Source organism: Schistocerca gregaria, unplaced genomic scaffold (assembly GCF_023897955.1).
Source record: "Schistocerca gregaria isolate iqSchGreg1 unplaced genomic scaffold, iqSchGreg1.2 ptg000333l, whole genome shotgun sequence".
NCBI classification, from domain to species: domain Eukaryota; kingdom Metazoa; phylum Arthropoda; class Insecta; order Orthoptera; family Acrididae; genus Schistocerca; species Schistocerca gregaria.
The window spans coordinates 515,304-534,497 of record NW_026061799.1 but is presented as its reverse complement, the minus strand read 5'-3'; the positions used below and the strand labels follow the sequence as shown (position 1 = coordinate 534,497).

The window sequence follows — 19,194 nt, the reverse complement described above, 5'->3', positions numbered from 1 at the left end:
CAGAATCTCTCCATGATGCCTAATGTTTTCCTAACGTCACACTCGTCACGTACTTCACTTTTATGTCATAATCATTTCTGAGAGGTAAAGAAATTGCATGACAACATGCAGAGCTAGTGGCGTCAAAATTAACGCACATACTTTATGTGACTCAAAAGCCGAACGAGTTACTTTCCGACGTTGTTTTAGATGTGCAAGTGATAGTCAAAACTCGCTGTGTCGGCACTCTGCCGACCATTTCGCTAGTTAACACCGGTCTTGTTGTGTGTGTTTCAAGCTCAAGAGCATCTCCAAGCAAAAAATGGTCAACAGCAACATTCAGACGGTTTCGTACTGCTCAATTGCTACATTAAAACATTATGTTTCTTTTTCAGAACTGGAAAAACACAAGCGTGACAGCATTCGAACATGTAATCTTCAGATCCAAAGTCCGACGCCTTATCCTTTAGGCCACACGGTCACTGACGACCAACATTTACATGTATACGACTCATCTCGAAACGCTCACACCCCTGAGGATTTGTGTTTCCGTTCTACACAGCCGCTGCCCCTTGCTCTTTCCCACCCATTCGTTACATTCAACCTCTGACGAGACCGACCAAATATAGACTGTGAAACAAGACCACACACTTTGTGCATTCGGAATCGAAGGCAGGGCGTCCCTCGCCGCATTTGCTACGGTTGCCATTTGCTACTTCTGCAGAAGCGGCGGCGGCGGCGACGACGACGACGACGACGACGACGACGACGAATAACGCGAAAGGCTCTGAGATATGTGAGAAATACATCTATAAAATGTAATTCAGACTGCCTCGTCCCACCTTATGCTGTACCGCTTTGGCAAATGCTTTATCTGCGCCATTCGCCTTAATCGCATCTGAGAGTGATTCTTAAAAAAACGCCTGTCGCTAATTGTTCGTCATCACAGGTACTGTTTGCTATACGGCCACGACGCGCAACTGATTTCCAAAATTCATCTTTCTCCTGTGAGGATGGAACTTACGACCCCTGGTTTATTAGACCAGTGCTCTACCACTGAGCTAAAGACGCGCGGCCTAGCGGTACTCTTGGGTACTTCGTCCTTACGGTCGTCTGCATCATCCGACTTCAGCTGACAACACTTCATATTACCAGCTAATATTTGCAGCTATGGCGACAAATTACTGCTTGACTACACATCTGACACGTAACCGATGTGCTCTCCAAACAACAACACTTGCATTTCAGAACATGTCTTTCACACATGTCTACAAAATCACCTTCACCTTCAAATACAGCTTCCTTGCGACTGACAGAGACGTAGGCAAAGTTTAAAGTTGCTATTTCCATTAAATCTCGTTAATCAGAAAAACGGTAATTTACACTTGCAGCGGAACAAAATTCCGTTCCGCCCAGCGTCTGGCTCGAACCCACGACCCTGGGATTAAGAGTCTGACGCTCTACCGACTGAGCTAGCCGGCTACCTCGGTGAATACCTGCCGGGTAGCACGTCACACAGTACTCGTTTGGGTTGGGTGGTCCCATACAGAATCTCTCCATGATGCCTAATGTTTTCCTAACGTCACACTCGTCACGTACTTCACTTTTATGTCATAATCATTTCTGAGAGGTAAAGAAATTGCATGACAACATGCAGAGCTAGTGGCGTCAAAATTAACGCACATACTTTATGTGACTCAAAAGCCGAACGAGTTACTTTCCGACGTTGTTTTAGATGTGCAAGTGATAGTCAAAACTCGCTGTGTCGGCACTCTGCCGACCATTTCGCTAGTTAACACCGGTCTTGTTGTGTGTGTTTCAAGCTCAAGAGCATCTCCAAGCAAAAAATGGTCAACAGCAACATTCAGACGGTTTCGTACTGCTCAATTGCTACATTAAAACGTTATGTTTCTTTTTCAGAACTGGAAAAACACAAGCGTGACAGCATTCGAACCTGTAATCTTCAGATCCGAAGTCCGACGCCTTATCCTTTAGGCCACACGGTCACTGACGACCAACATTTACATGTATACGACTCATCTCGAAACGCTCACACCCCTGAGGATTTGTGTTTTCATTCTACACAGCCGCTGCCCCTTGCTCTTTCCCACCCATTCGTTACATTCAACCTCTGACGAGACCGACCAAATATAGACTGTGAAACAAGACCACACACTTTGTGCATTCGGAATCGAAGGCAGGGCGTCCCTCGCCGCATTTGCTACGGTTGCCATTTGCTACTTCTGCAGAAGCGGCGGCGGCGGCGACGACGACGACGACGACGAATATCGCGAAAGGCTCTGAGATATGTGAGAAATACATCTATAAAATGTAATTCAGACTGCCTCGTCCCACCTTATGCTGTACCGCTTTGGCAAATGCTTTATCTGCGCCATTCGCCTTAATCGCATCTGAGAGTGATTCTTAAAAAAACGCCTGTCGCTAATTGTTCGTCATCACAGGTACTGTTTGCTATACGGCCACGACGCGCAACTGATTTCCAAAATTCATCTTTCTCCTGTGAGGATGGAACTTACGACCCCTGGTCTGAGCTAAAGAGGCGCGGCCTAGCGGTACTCTTGGGTACTTCGTCCTTACGGTCGTCTGCATCATCCGACTTCAGCTGACAACACTTCATATTACCAGCTAATATTTGCAGCTATGGCGACAAATTACTGCTTGACTACACATCTGACACGTAACCGATGTGCTCTCCAAACAACAACACTTGCATTTCAGAACATGTCTTTCACACATGTCTACAAAATCACCTTCACCTTCAAATACAGCTTCCTTGCGACTGACAGAGACGTAGGCAAAGTTTAAAGTTGCTATTTCCATTAAATCTCGTTAATCAGAAAAACGGTAATTTACACTTGCAGCGGAACAAAATTCCGTTCCGCCCAGCGTCTGGCTCGAACCCACGACCCTCGGATTAAGAGTCTGACGCTCTACCGACTGAGCTAGCCGGCTACCTCGGTGAATACCTGCCGGGTAGCACGTCACACAGTACTCGTTTGGGTTGGGTGGTCCCATACAGAATCTCTCCATGATGCCTAATGTTTTCCTAACGTCACACTCGTCACGTACTTCACTTTTATGTCATAATCATTTCTGAGAGGTAAAGAAATTGCATGACAACATGCAGAGCTAGTGGCGTCAAAATTAACGCACATACTTTATGTGACTCAAAAGCCGAACGAGTTACTTTCCGACGTTGTTTTAGATGTGCAAGTGATAGTCAAAACTCGCTGTGTCGGCACTCTGCCGACCATTTCGCTAGTTAACACCGGTCTTGTTGTGTGTGTTTCAAGCTCAAGAGCATCTCCAAGCAAAAAATGGTCAACAGCAACATTCAGACGGTTTCGTACTGCTCAATTGCTACATTAAAACGTTATGTTTCTTTTTCAGAACTGGAAAAACACAAGCGTGACAGCATTCGAACCTGTAATCTTCAGATCCGAAGTCCGACGCCTTATCCTTTAGGCCACACGGTCACTGACGACCAACATTTACATGTATACGACTCATCTCGAAACGCTCACACCCCTGAGGATTTGTGTTTTCGTTCTACACAGCCGCTGCCCCTTGCTCTTTCCCACCCATTCGTTACATTCAACCTCTGACGAGACCGACCAAATATAGACTGTGAAACAAGACCACACACTTTGTGCATTCGGAATCGAAGGCAGGGCGTCCCTCGCCGCATTTGCTACGGTTGCCATTTGCTACTTCTGCAGAAGCGGCGGCGGCGGCGACGACGACGACGACGACGAGTATCGCGAAAGGCTCTGAGATATGTGAGAAATACATCTATAAAATGTAATTCAGACTGCCTCGTCCCACCTTATGCTGTACCGCTTTGGCAAATGCTTTATCTGCGCCATTCGCCTTAATCGCATCTGAGAGTGATTCTTAAAAAAACGCCTGTCGCTAATTGTTCGTCATCACAGGTACTGTTTGCTATACGGCCACGACGCGCAACTGATTTCCAAAATTCATCTTCCTCCTGTGAGGATGGTACTTACGACCCCTGGTTTATTAGACCAGTGCTCTACCACAGAGCTAAAGACGCGTGGCCTAGCGGTACTCTTGGGTACTTCGTTCTTACGGTCGTCTGCATCATCAGACTTTAGCTGACAACACTTCATATTACCGGCTAATATTTGCAGCTATGGCGACAAATTACTGCTTGACTACACATCTGACACGTAACCGATGTGCTCTCCAAACAACAACACTTGCATTTCAGAACATGTCTTTCACACATGTCTACAAAATCACCTTCACCTTCAAATACAGCTTCCTTGCGACTGACAGAGACGTAGGCAAAGTTTAAAGTTGCTATTTCCATTAAATCTCGTTAATCAGAAAAACGGTAATTTACACTTGCAGCGGAACAAAATTCCGTTCCGCCCAGCGTCTGGCACGAACCCACGACAGTGGGATTAAGTGTCTGACGCTGTACCGACTGAGCTAGCCGGCTACCTCGGTGAATACCTGCCGGGTAGCACGTCACACAGTACTCGTTTGGGTTGGGTGGTCCCATACAGAATCTCTCCATGATGCCTAATGTTTTCCTAACGTCACACTCGTCACGTACTTCACTTTTATGTCATAATCATTTCTGAGAGGTAAAGAAATTGCATGACAACATGCAGAGCTAGTGGCGTCAAAATTAACGCACATACTTTATGTGACTCAAAAGCCGAACGAGTTACTTTCCGACGTTGTTTTAGATGTGCAAGTGATAGTCAAAACTCGCTGTGTCGGCACTCTGCCGACCATTTCGCTAGTTAACACCGGTCTTGTTGTGTGTGTTTCAAGCTCAAGAGCATCTCCAAGCAAAAAATGGTCAACAGCAACATTCAGACGGTTTCGTACTGCTCAATTGCTACATTAAAACGTTATGTTTCTTTTTCAGAACTGGAAAAACACAAGCGTGACAGCATTCGAACATGTAATCTTCAGATCCAAAGTCCGACGCCTTATCCTTTAGGCCACACGGTCACTGACGACCAACATTTACATGTATACGACTCATCTCGAAACGCTCACACCCCTGAGGATTTGTGTTTCCGTTCTACACAGCCGCTGCCCCTTGCTCTTTCCCACCCATTCGTTACATTCAACCTCTGACGAGACCGACCAAATATAGACTGTGAAACAAGACCACACACTTTGTGCATTCGGAATCGAAGGCAGGGCGTCCCTCGCCGCATTTGCTACGGTTGCCATTTGCTACTTCTGCAGAAGCGGCGGCGGCGGCGACGACGACGACGACGACGACGACGACGACGAATAACGCGAAAGGCTCTGAGATATGTGAGAAATACATCTATAAAATGTAATTCAGACTGCCTCGTCCCACCTTATGCTGTACCGCTTTGGCAAATGCTTTATCTGCGCCATTCGCCTTAATCGCATCTGAGAGTGATTCTTAAAAAAACGCCTGTCGCTAATTGTTCGTCATCACAGGTACTGTTTGCTATACGGCCACGACGCGCAACTGATTTCCAAAATTCATCTTTCTCCTGTGAGGATGGAACTTACGACCCCTGGTTTATTAGACCAGTGCTCTACCACTGAGCTAAAGACGCGCGGCCTAGCGGTACTCTTGGGTACTTCGTCCTTACGGTCGTCTGCATCATCAGACTTTAGCTGACAACACTTCATATTACCGGCTAATATTTGCAGCTATGGCGACAAATTACTGCTTGACTACACATCTGACACGTAACCGATGTGCTCTCCAAACAACAACACTTGCATTTCAGAACATGTCTTTCACACATGTCTTCAAAATCACCTTCACCTTCAAATACAGCTTCCTTGCGACTGACAGAGACGTAGGCAAAGTTTAAAGTTGCTATTTCCATTAAATCTCGTTAATCAGAAAAACGGTAATTTACACTTGCAGCGGAACAAAATTCCGTTCCGCCCAGCGTCTGGCTCGAACCCACGACCCTGGGATTAAAAGTCTGACGCTCTACCGACTTTTTTTTTTTTTTTTTTTTTTTTTTTTTTTTTTTTTTTTAAGAGTGAGAAACAGTTTATTTGATGGAATTGACCCAACATCCAGTTCCACTCAACATACAAAGATCAATGGTGTTCAGGAAAACAATATAATACATTTTTTGCTTACGCTCCAGCATAAATAAATTCATAAAAGAAAAATGTTAAATTGTATGTTTCAACATGCCTCATTGCAATAACACAATAAACATCCACACTCTTTTTCAGTTACACAAATACTGTTTGCATTTTTCTTTTTCATGTGGTTGAATCCATCACAGTCAGAATATGGCTTATTACTGGGATCCATCCAGATGCTATGCTAGAAAAATTCTCCAACACGTACTTCAATAGGTCTTCTGCTGTTTCGTCATTCTTGTCAACAAGTGCTTCAGAGAGCCTTAGCAATTTTTCTTTTAAATCTGCTGGAAATTTATTTTCTTTCCACTGAGACTCAAAACATTTAATTCTCATCTTGAAGTCATATTTCATATCCATGTCACAACCACTGCGGTCCAGGCATTCAGAGAGGTTTCTGACCACCTTTGAACACTGTTCATTTGAAATACTTAATTCTTCAGGCCTGCAAGCTTCAGTTTCTTTACTTTTGTCCAATGTAACAGAGCTAACAGGTGGAGCTGACAAAGGAGGAAGTACTGTCTGAACTCTCTGTGATGATGTCTGCTCTGCTCCTTGTATTGGGAATGCCACCCTCTTTGTCAGTTTAGCTCTTCCTGATGCTGTTTGTTGAGGCCTTGATGGGTCATACGAAAGCTGTGGTGGATCATTCCAACCAGGAGTGGCAACTTTTGGTACAGTGCTACTGTTCATGTTTTTATATCTTCTCTCAAGTTTACAATTTAAACTTTTTTTAACGCGATTATCATTTCAGACTATTGTTACGGGTAGCTCACAGCCCAGAGTCCACGCGCTTCTCACCACTCAGGCACTCATCCATACTGAGCTAGCCGGCTACCTCGGTGAATACCTGCCGGGTAGCACGTCACACAGTACTCGTTTGGGTTGGGTGGTCCCATACAGAATCTCTCCATGATGCCTAATGTTTTCCTAACGTCACACTCGTCACGTACTTCACTTTTATGTCATAATCATTTCTGAGAGGTAAAGAAATTGCATGACAAACATGCAGAGCTAGTGGCGTCAAAATTAACGCACATACTTTATGTGACTCAAAAGCCGAACGAGTTACTTTCCGACGTTGTTTTAGATGTGCAAGTGATAGTCAAAACTCGCTGTGTCGGCACTCTGCCGACCATTTCGCTAGTTAACACCGGTCTTGTTGTGTGTGTTTCAAGCTCAAGAGCATCTCCAAGCAAAAAATGGTCAACAGCAACATTCAGACGGTTTCGTACTGCTCAATTGCTACATTAAAACATTATGTTTCTTTTTCAGAACTGGAAAAACACAAGCGTGACAGCATTCGAACCTGTAATCTTCAGATCCGAAGTCCGACGCCTTATCCTTTAGGCCACACGGTCACTGACGACCAACATTTACATGTATACGACTCATCTCGAAACGCTCACACCCCTGAGGATTTGTGTTTTCGTTCTACACAGCCGCTGCCCCTTGCTCTTTCCCACCCATTCGTTACATTCAACCTCTGACGAGACCGACCAAATATAGACTGTGAAACAAGACCACACACTTTGTGCATTCGGAATCGAAGGCAGGGCGTCCCTCGCCGCATTTGCTACGGTTGCCATTTGCTACTTCTGCAGAAGCGGCGGCGGCGGCGACGACGACGACGACGACGACGACGACGACGAATAACGCGAAAGGCTCTGAGATATGTGAGAAATACATCTATAAAATGTAATTCAGACTGCCTCGTCCCACCTTATGCTGTACCGCTTTGGCAAATGCTTTATCTGCGCCATTCGCCTTAATCGCATCTGAGAGTGATTCTTAAAAAAACGCCTGTCGCTAATTGTTCGTCATCACAGGTACTGTTTGCTATACGGCCACGACGCGCAACTGATTTCCAAAATTCATCTTTCTCCTGTGAGGATGGAACTTACGACCCCTGGTTTATTAGACCAGTGCTCTACCACTGAGCTAAAGACGCGCGGCCTAGCGGTACTCTTGGGTACTTCGTCCTTACGGTCGTCTGCATCATCAGACTTTAGCTGACAACACTTCATATTACCGGCTAATATTTGCAGCTATGGCGACAAATTACTGCTTGACTACACATCTGACACGTAACCGATGTGCTCTCCAAACAACAACACTTGCATTTCAGAACATGTCTTTCACACATGTCTTCAAAATCACCTTCACCTTCAAATACAGCTTCCTTGCGACTGACAGAGACGTAGGCAAAGTTTAAAGTTGCTATTTCCATTAAATCTCGTTAATCAGAAAAACGGTAATTTACACTTGCAGCGGAACAAAATTCCGTTCCGCCCAGCGTCTGGCTCGAACCCACGACCCTGGGATTAAAAGTCTGACGCTCTACCGACTTTTTTTTTTTTTTTTTTTTTTTTTTTTTTTTTTTTTTTTTTTTTAAGAGTGAGAAACAGTTTATTTGATGGAATTGACCCAACATCCAGTTCCACTCAACATACAAAGATCAATGGTGTTCAGGAAAACAATATAATACATTTTTTGCTTACGCTCCAGCATAAATAAATTCATAAAAGAAAAATGTTAAATTGTATGTTTCAACATGCCTCATTGCAATAACACAATAAACATCCACACTCTTTTTCAGTTACACAAATACTGTTTGCATTTTTCTTTTTCATGTGGTTGAATCCATCACAGTCAGAATATGGCTTATTACTGGGATCCATCCAGATGCTATGCTAGAAAAATTCTCCAACACGTACTTCAATAGGTCTTCTGCTGTTTCGTCATTCTTGTCAACAAGTGCTTCAGAGAGCCTTAGCAATTTTTCTTTTAAATCTGCTGGAAATTTATTTTCTTTCCACTGAGACTCAAAACATTTAATTCTCATCTTGAAGTCATATTTCATATCCATGTCACAACCACTGCGGTCCAGGCATTCAGAGAGGTTTCTGACCACCTTTGAACACTGTTCATTTGAAATACTTAATTCTTCAGGCCTGCAAGCTTCAGTTTCTTTACTTTTGTCCAATGTAACAGAGCTAACAGGTGGAGCTGACAAAGGAGGAAGTACTGTCTGAACTCTCTGTGATGATGTCTGCTCTGCTCCTTGTATTGGGAATGCCACCCTCTTTGTCAGTTTAGCTCTTCCTGATGCTGTTTGTTGAGGCCTTGATGGGTCATACGAAAGCTGTGGTGGATCATTCCAACCAGGAGTGGCAACTTTTGGTACAGTGCTACTGTTCATGTTTTTATATCTTCTCTCAAGTTTACAATTTAAACTTTTTTTAACGCGATTATCATTTCAGACTATTGTTACGGGTAGCTCACAGCCCAGAGTCCACGCGCTTCTCACCACTCAGGCACTCATCCATACTGAGCTAGCCGGCTACCTCGGTGAATACCTGCCGGGTAGCACGTCACACAGTACTCGTTTGGGTTGGGTGGTCCCATACAGAATCTCTCCATGATGCCTAATGTTTTCCTAACGTCACACTCGTCACGTACTTCACTTTTATGTCATAATCATTTCTGAGAGGTAAAGAAATTGCATGACAAACATGCAGAGCTAGTGGCGTCAAAATTAACGCACATACTTTATGTGACTCAAAAGCCGAACGAGTTACTTTCCGACGTTGTTTTAGATGTGCAAGTGATAGTCAAAACTCGCTGTGTCGGCACTCTGCCGACCATTTCGCTAGTTAACACCGGTCTTGTTGTGTGTGTTTCAAGCTCAAGAGCATCTCCAAGCAAAAAATGGTCAACAGCAACATTCAGACGGTTTCGTACTGCTCAATTGCTACATTAAAACATTATGTTTCTTTTTCAGAACTGGAAAAACACAAGCGTGACAGCATTCGAACCTGTAATCTTCAGATCCGAAGTCCGACGCCTTATCCTTTAGGCCACACGGTCACTGACGACCAACATTTACATGTATACGACTCATCTCGAAACGCTCACACCCCTGAGGATTTGTGTTTTCGTTCTACACAGCCGCTGCCCCTTGCTCTTTCCCACCCATTCGTTACATTCAACCTCTGACGAGACCGACCAAATATAGACTGTGAAACAAGACCACACACTTTGTGCATTCGGAATCGAAGGCAGGGCGTCCCTCGCCGCATTTGCTACGGTTGCCATTTGCTACTTCTGCAGAAGCGGCGGCGGCGGCGACGACGACGACGACGACGACGACGACGACGACGACGAATAACGCGAAAGGCTCTGAGATATGTGAGAAATACATCTATAAAATGTAATTCAGACTGCCTCGTCCCACCTTATGCTGTACCGCTTTGGCAAATGCTTTATCTGCGCCATTCGCCTTAATCGCATCTGAGAGTGATTCTTAAAAAAACGCCTGTCGCTAATTGTTCGTCATTACAGGTACTGTTTGCTATACGGCCACGACGCGCAACTGATTTCCAAAATTCATCTTTCTCCTGTGAGGATGGAACTTACGACCCCTGGTTTATTAGACCAGTGCTCTACCACTGAGCTAAAGAGGCGCGGCCTAGCGGTACTCTTGGGTACTTCGTCCTTACGGTCGTCTGCATCATCCGACTTCAGCTGACAACACTTCATATTACCAGCTAATATTTGCAGCTATGGCGACAAATTACTGCTTGACTACACATCTGACACGTAACCGATGTGCTCTCCAAACAACAACACTTGCATTTCAGAACATGTCTTTCACACATGTCTACAAAATCACCTTCACCTTCAAATACAGCTTCCTTGCGACTGACAGAGACGTAGGCAAAGTTTAAAGTTGCTATTTCCATTAAATCTCGTTAATCAGAAAAACGGTAATTTACACTTGCAGCGGAACAAAATTCCGTTCCGCCCAGCGTCTGGCTCGAACCCACGACCCTGGGATTAAGAGTCAGACGCTCTGCCGACTGAGCTAGCCGGCTACCTCGGTGAATACCTGCCGGGTAGCACGTCACACAGTACTCGTTTGGGTTGGGTGGTCCCATACAGAATCTCTCCATGATGCCTAATGTTTTCCTAACGTCACACTCGTCACGTACTTCACTTTTATGTCATAATCATTTCTGAGAGGTAAAGAAATTGCATGACAACATGCAGAGCTAGTGGCGTCAAAATTAACGCACATACTTTATGTGACTCAAAAGCCGAACGAGTTACTTTCCGACGTTGTTTTAGATGTGCAAGTGATAGTCAAAACTCGCTGTGTCGGCACTCTGCCGACCATTTCGCTAGTTAACACCGGTCTTGTTGTGTGTGTTTCAAGCTCAAGAGCATCTCCAAGCAAAAAATGGTCAACAGCAACATTCAGACGGTTTCGTACTGCTCAATTGCTACATTAAAACGTTATGTTTCTTTTTCAGAACTGGAAAAACACAAGCGTGTCAGCATTCGAACCTGTAATCTTCAGATCCGAAGTCCGACGCCTTATCCTTTAGGCCACACGGTCACTGACGACCAACATTTACATGTATACGACTCATCTCGAAACGCTCACACCCCTGAGGATTTGTGTTTTCGTTCTACACAGCCGCTGCCCCTTGCTCTTTCCCACCCATTCGTTACATTCAACCTCTGACGAGACCGACCAAATATAGACTGTGAAACAAGACCACACACTTTGTGCATTCGGAATCGAAGGCAGGGCGTCCCTCGCCGCATTTGCTACGGTTGCCATTTGCTACTTCTGCAGAAGCGGCGGCGGCGGCGACGACGACGACGACGACGACGACGAATAACGCGAAAGGCTCTGAGATATGTGAGAAATACATCTATAAAATGTAATTCAGACTGCCTCGTCCCACCTTATGCTGTACCGCTTTGGCAAATGCTTTATCTGCGCCATTCGCCTTAATCGCATCTGAGAGTGATTCTTAAAAAAACGCCTGTCGCTAATTGTTCGTCATCACAGGTACTGTTTGCTATACGGCCACGACGCGCAACTGATTTCCAAAATTCATCTTTCTCCTGTGAGGATGTAACTTACGACCCCTGGTTTATTAGACCAGTGCTCTACCACTGAGCTAAAGACGCGTGGCCTCCCGTTACTCTTGGGTTCTTCGTTCTTACGGTCGTCTGCATCATCAGACTTTAGCTGACAACACTTCATATTACCGGCTAATATTTGCAGCTATGGCGACAAATTACTGCTTGACTACACATCTGACACGTAACCGATGTGCTCTCCAAACAACAACACTTGCATTTCAGAACATGTCTTTCACACATGTCTACAAAATCACCTTCACCTTCAAATACAGCTTCCTTGCGACTGACAGAGACGTAGGCAAAGTTTAAAGTTGCTATTTCCATTAAATCTCGTTAATCAGAAAAACGGTAATTTACACTTGCAGCGGAACAAAATTCCGTTCCGCCCAGCGTCTGGCTCGAACCCACGACCCTGGGATTAAAAGTCTGACGCTCTACCGACTGAGCTAGCCGGCTACCTCGGTGAATACCTGCCGGGTAGCACGTCACACAGTACTCGTTTGGGTTGGGTGGTCCCATACAGAATCTCTCCATGATGCCTAATGTTTTCCTAACGTCACACTCGTCACGTACTTCACTTTTATGTCATAATCATTTCTGAGAGGTAAAGAAATTGCATGACAACATGCAGAGCTAGTGGCGTCAAAATTAACGCACATACTTTATGTGACTCAAAAGCCGAACGAGTTACTTTCCGACGTTGTTTTAGATGTGCAAGTGATAGTCAAAACTCGCTGTGTCGGCACTCTGCCGACCATTTCGCTAGTTAACACCGGTCTTGTTGTGTGTGTTTCAAGCTCAAGAGCATCTCCAAGCAAAAAATGGTCAACAGCAACATTCAGACGGTTTCGTACTGCTCAATTGCTACATTAAAACGTTATGTTTCTTTTTCAGAACTGGAAAAACACAAGCGTGACAGCATTCGAACCTGTAATCTTCAGATCCGAAGTCCGACGCCTTATCCTTTAGGCCACACGGTCACTGACGACCAACATTTACATGTATACGACTCATCTCGAAACGCTCACACCCCTGAGGATTTGTGTTTCCGTTCTACACAGCCGCTGCCCCTTGCTCTTTCCCACCCATTCGTTACATTCAACCTCTGACGAGACCGACCAAATATAGACTGTGAAACAAGACCACACACTTTGTGCATTCGGAATCGAAGGCAGGGCGTCCCTCGCCGCATTTGCTACGGTTGCCATTTGCTACTTCTGCAGAAGCGGCGGCGGCGGCGACGACGACGACGACGACGACGACGACGAATAACGCGAAAGGCTCTGAGATATGTGAGAAATACATCTATAAAATGTAATTCAGACTGCCTCGTCCCACCTTATGCTGTACCGCTTTGGCAAATGCTTTATCTGCGCCATTCGCCTTAATCGCATCTGAGAGTGATTCTTAAAAAAACGCCTGTCGCTAATTGTTCGTCATCACAGGTACTGTTTGCTATACGGCCACGACGCGCAACTGATTTCCAAAATTCATCTTTCTCCTGTGAGGATGGAACTTACGACCCGTGGTTTATTAGACCAGTGCTCTACCACTGAGCTAAAGACGCGCGGCCTAGCGGTACTCTTGGGTACTTCGTCCTTACGGTCGTCTGCATCATCAGACTTTAGCTGACAACACTTCATATTACCGGCTAATATTTGCAGCTATGGCGACAAATTACTGCTTGACTACACATCTGACACGTAACCGATGTGCTCTCCAAACAACAACACTTGCATTTCAGAACATGTCTTTCACACATGTCTACAAAATCACCTTCACCTTCAAATACAGCTTCCTTGCGACTGACAGAGACGTAGGCAAAGTTTAAAGTTGCTATTTCCATTAAATCTCGCTAATCAGAAAAACGGTAATTTACACTTGCAGCGGAACAAAATTCCGTTCCGCCCAGCGTCTGGCTCGAACCCACGACCCTGGGATTAAGAGTCTGACGCTCTACCGACTGAGCTAGCCGGCTACCTCGGTGAATACCTGCCGGGTAGCACGTCACACAGTACTCGTTTGGGTTGGGTGGTCCCATACAGAATCTCTCCATGCTGCCTAATGTTTTCCTAACGTCACACTCGTCACGTACTTCACTTTTATGTCATAATCATTTCTGAGAGGTAAAGAAATTGCATGACAACATGCAGAGCTAGTGGCGTCAAAATTAACGCACATACTTTATGTGACTCAAAAGCCGAACGAGTTACTTTCCGACGTTGTTTTAGATGTGCAAGTGATAGTCAAAACTCGCTGTGTCGGCACTCTGCCGACCATTTCGCTAGTTAACACCGGTCTTGTTGTGTGTGTTTCAAGCTCAAGAGCATCTCCAAGCAAAAAATGGTCAACAGCAACATTCAGACGGTTTCGTACTGCTCAATTGCTACATTAAAACGTTATGTTTCTTTTTCAGAACTGGAAAAACACAAGCGTGTCAGCATTCGAACCTGTAATCTTCAGATCCGAAGTCCGACGCCTTATCCTTTAGGCCACACGGTCACTGACGACCAACATTTACATGTATACGACTCATCTCGAAACGCTCACACCCCTGAGGATTTGTGTTTTCGTTCTACACAGCCGCTGCCCCTTGCTCTTTCCCACCCATTCGTTACATTCAACCTCTGACGAGACCGACCAAATATAGACTGTGAAACAAGACCACACACTTTGTGCATTCGGAATCGAAGGCAGGGCGTCCCTCGCCGCATTTGCTACGGTTGCCATTTGCTACTTCTGCAGAAGCGGCGGCGGCGGCGACGACGACGACGACGACGACGACGAATAACGCGAAAGGCTCTGAGATATGTGAGAAATACATCTATAAAATGTAATTCAGACTGCCTCGTCCCACCTTATGCTGTACCGCTTTGGCAAATGCTTTATCTGCGCCATTCGCCTTAATCGCATCTGAGAGTGATTCTTAAAAAAACGCCTGTCGCTAATTGTTCGTCATCACAGGTACTGTTTGCTATACGGCCACGACGCGCAACTGATTTCCAAAATTCATCTTTCTCCTGTGAGGATGTAACTTACGACCCCTGGTTTATTAGACCAGTGCTCTACCACTGAGCTAAAGACGCGTGGCCTCCCGTTACTCTTGGGTTCTTCGTTCTTACGGTCGTCTGCATCATCAGACTTTAGCTGACAACACTTCATATTACCGGCTAATATTTGCAGCTATGGCGACAAATTACTGCTTGACTACACATCTGACACGTAACCGATGTGCTCTCCAAACAACAACACTTGCATTTCAGAACATGTCTTTCACACATGTCTACAAAATCACCTTCACCTTCAAATACAGCTTCCTTGCGACTGACAGAGACGTAGGCAAAGTTTAAAGTTGCTATTTCCATTAAATCTCGTTAATCAGAAAAACGGTAATTTACACTTGCAGCGGAACAAAATTCCGTTCCGCCCAGCGTCTGGCTCGAACCCACGACCCTGGGATTAAAAGTCTGACGCTCTACCGACTGAGCTAGCCGGCTACCTCGGTGAATACCTGCCGGGTAGCACGTCACACAGTACTCGTTTGGGTTGGGTGGTCCCATACAGAATCTCTCCATGATGCCTAATGTTTTCCTAACGTCACACTCGTCACGTACTTCACTTTTATGTCATAATCATTTCTGAGAGGTAAAGAAATTGCATGACAACATGCAGAGCTAGTGGCGTCAAAATTAACGCACATACTTTATGTGACTCAAAAGCCGAACGAGTTACTTTCCGACGTTGTTTTAGATGTGCAAGTGATAGTCAAAACTCGCTGTGTCGGCACTCTGCCGACCATTTCGCTAGTTAACACCGGTCTTGTTGTGTGTGTTTCAAGCTCAAGAGCATCTCCAAGCAAAAAATGGTCAACAGCAACATTCAGACGGTTTCGTACTGCTCAATTGCTACATTAAAACGTTATGTTTCTTTTTCAGAACTGGAAAAACACAAGCGTGACAGCATTCGAACCTGTAATCTTCAGATCCGAAGTCCGACGCCTTATCCTTTAGGCCACACGGTCACTGACGACCAACATTTACATGTATACGACTCATCTCGAAACGCTCACACCCCTGAGGATTTGTGTTTCCGTTCTACACAGCCGCTGCCCCTTGCTCTTTCCCACCCATTCGTTACATTCAACCTCTGACGAGACCGACCAAATATAGACTGTGAAACAAGACCACACACTTTGTGCATTCGGAATCGAAGGCAGGGCGTCCCTCGCCGCATTTGCTACGGTTGCCATTTGCTACTTCTGCAGAAGCGGCGGCGGCGGCGACGACGACGACGACGACGACGACGACGAATAACGCGAAAGGCTCTGAGATATGTGAGAAATACATCTATAAAATGTAATTCAGACTGCCTCGTCCCACCTTATGCTGTACCGCTTTGGCAAATGCTTTATCTGCGCCATTCGCCTTAATCGCATCTGAGAGTGATTCTTAAAAAAACGCCTGTCGCTAATTGTTCGTCATCACAGGTACTGTTTGCTATACGGCCACGACGCGCAACTGATTTCCAAAATTCATCTTTCTCCTGTGAGGATGGAACTTACGACCCCTGGTTTATTAGACCAGTGCTCTACCACTGAGCTAAAGACGCGCGGCCTAGCGGTACTCTTGGGTACTTCGTCCTTACGGTCGTCTGCATCATCAGACTTTAGCTGACAACACTTCATATTACCGGCTAATATTTGCAGCTATGGCGACAAATTACTGCTTGACTACACATCTGACACGTAACCGATGTGCTCTCCAAACAACAACACTTGCATTTCAGAACATGTCTTTCACACATGTCTACAAAATCACCTTCACCTTCAAATACAGCTTCCTTGCGACTGACAGAGACGTAGGCAAAGTTTAAAGTTGCTATTTCCATTAAATCTCGCTAATCAGAAAAACGGTAATTTACACTTGCAGCGGAACAAAATTCCGTTCCGCCCAGCGTCTGGCTCGAACCCACGACCCTGGGATTAAGAGTCTGACGCTCTACCGACTGAGCTAGCCGGCTACCTCGGTGAATACCTGCCGGGTAGCACGTCACACAGTACTCGTTTGGGTTGGGTGGTCCCATACAGAATCTCTCCATGCTGCCTAATGTTTTCCTAACGTCACACTCGTCACGTACTTCACTTTTATGTCATAATCATTTCTGAGAGGTAAAGAAATTGCATGACAACATGCAGAGCTAGTGGCGTCAAAATTAACGCACATACTTTATGTGACTCAAAAGCCGAACGAGTTACTTTCCGACGTTGTTTTAGATGTGCAAGTGATAGTCAAAACTCGCTGTGTCGGCACTCTGCCGACCATTTCGCTAGTTAACACCGGTCTTGTTGTGTGTGTTTCAAGCTCAAGAGCATCTCCAAGCAAAAAATGGTCAACAGCAACATTCAGACGGTTTCGTACTGCTCAATTGCTACATTAAAACATTATGTTTCTTTTTCAGAACTGGAAAAACACAAGCGTGACAGCATTCGAACCTGTAATCTTCAGATCCGAAGTCCGACGCCTTATCCTTTAGGCCACACGGTCACTGACGACCAACATTTACATGTATACGACTCATCTCGAAACGCTCACACCCCTGAGGATTTGTGTTTTCGTTCTACACAGCCGCTGCCCCTTGCTCTTTCCCACCCATTCGTTACATTCAACCTCTGACGAGACCGACCAAATATAGACTGTGAAACAAGACCACACACTTTGTGCATTCGGAATCGAAGGCAGGGCGTCCCTCGCCGCATTTGCTACGATTGCCATTTGCTACTTCTGCAGAAGCGGCGGCGGCGACGACGACGACGACGACGACGAATATCGCGAGAGGCTCTGAGATATGTGAGAAATACATCTATAAAATGTAATTCAGACTGCCTCGTCCCACCTTATGCTGTACCGCTTTGGCAAATGCTTTATCTGCGCCATTCGCCTTAATCGCATCTGAGAGTGATTCTTAAAAAAACGCCTGTCGCTAATTGTTCGTCATCACAGGTACTGTTTGCTATACGGCCACGACGCGCAACTGATTTCCAAAATTCATCTTTCTCCTGTGAGGATGGAACTTACGACCGCTGGTTTATTAGACCAGTGCTCTACCACTGAGCTAAAGAGGCGCGGCCTAGCGGTACTCTTAGGTACTTCGTCCTTACGGTCGTCTGCATCATCAGACTTTAGCTGACAACACTTCATATTACCGGCTAATATTTGCAGCTATGGCGACAAATTACTGCTTGACTACACATCTGACACGTAACCGATGTGCTCTCCAAACAACAACACTTGCATTTCAGAACATGTCTTTCACACATGTCTTCAAAATCACCTTCACCTTCAAATACAGCTTCCTTGCGACTGACAGAGACGTAGGCAAAGTTTAAAGTTGCTATTTCCATTAAATCTCGTTAATCAGAAAAACGGTAATTTACACTTGCAGCGGAACAAAATTCCGTTCCGCCCAGCGTCTGGCTCGAACCCACGACCCTGGGATTAAGAGTCTGACGTTCTACCGACTGAGCTAGCCGGCTACCTCGGTGAATACCTGCCGGGTAGCACGTCACACAGTACTCGTTTGGGTTGGGTGGTCCCATACAGAATCTCTCCATGATGCCTAATGTTTTCCTAACGTCACACTCGTCACGTACTTCACTTTTATGTCATAATCATTTCTGAGAGGTAAAGAAATTGCATGACAACATGCAGAGCTAGTGGCGTCAAAATTAACGCACATACTTTATGTGACTCAAAAGCCGAACGAGTTACTTTCCGACGTTGTTTTAGATGTGCAAGTGATAGTCAAAACTCGCTGTGTCGGCACTCTGCCGACCATTTCGCTAGTTAACACCGGTCTTGTTGTGTGTGTTTCAAGCTCAAGAGCATCTCCAAGCAAAAAATGGTCAACAGCAACATTCAGACGGTTTCGTACTGCTCAATTGCTACATTAAAACGTTATGTTTCTTTTTCAGAACTGGAAAAACACAAGCGTGACAGCATTCGAACCTGTAATCTTCAGATCCGAAGTCCGACGCCTTATCCATTAGGCCACACGGTCACTGACGACCAACATTTACATGTATACGACTCATCTCGAAACGCTCACACCCCTGAGGATTTGTGT

At 45.4% G+C, this 19,194-nt stretch overlaps 2 protein-coding genes across 2 annotated transcripts; both read right to left on the bottom strand.

The window, feature by feature from the left end:
- Positions 1-6,011: 6,011 nt before the first annotated feature.
- Positions 6,012-9,455, bottom strand: LOC126306400 (steroid receptor RNA activator 1-like). Its single transcript, XM_049992047.1, has 2 exons — positions 9,370-9,455; positions 6,012-6,859 (listed from the first exon to the last, which is right to left on the bottom strand). Exon 2 carries the CDS (start codon positions 6,823-6,825, stop codon positions 6,253-6,255), a length of 573 nt encoding a protein of 190 aa, XP_049848004.1. The 5' UTR covers positions 6,826-6,859; positions 9,370-9,455; the 3' UTR covers positions 6,012-6,252.
- LOC126306401 (steroid receptor RNA activator 1-like) lies at positions 8,526-9,374 on the bottom strand. Its single transcript, XM_049992048.1, has one exon. The coding sequence runs from the start codon at positions 9,332-9,334 to the stop codon at positions 8,762-8,764; it is 573 nt and encodes a 190-aa protein (XP_049848005.1). The 5' UTR covers positions 9,335-9,374; the 3' UTR covers positions 8,526-8,761.
- Positions 9,456-19,194: the final 9,739 nt, after the last annotated feature.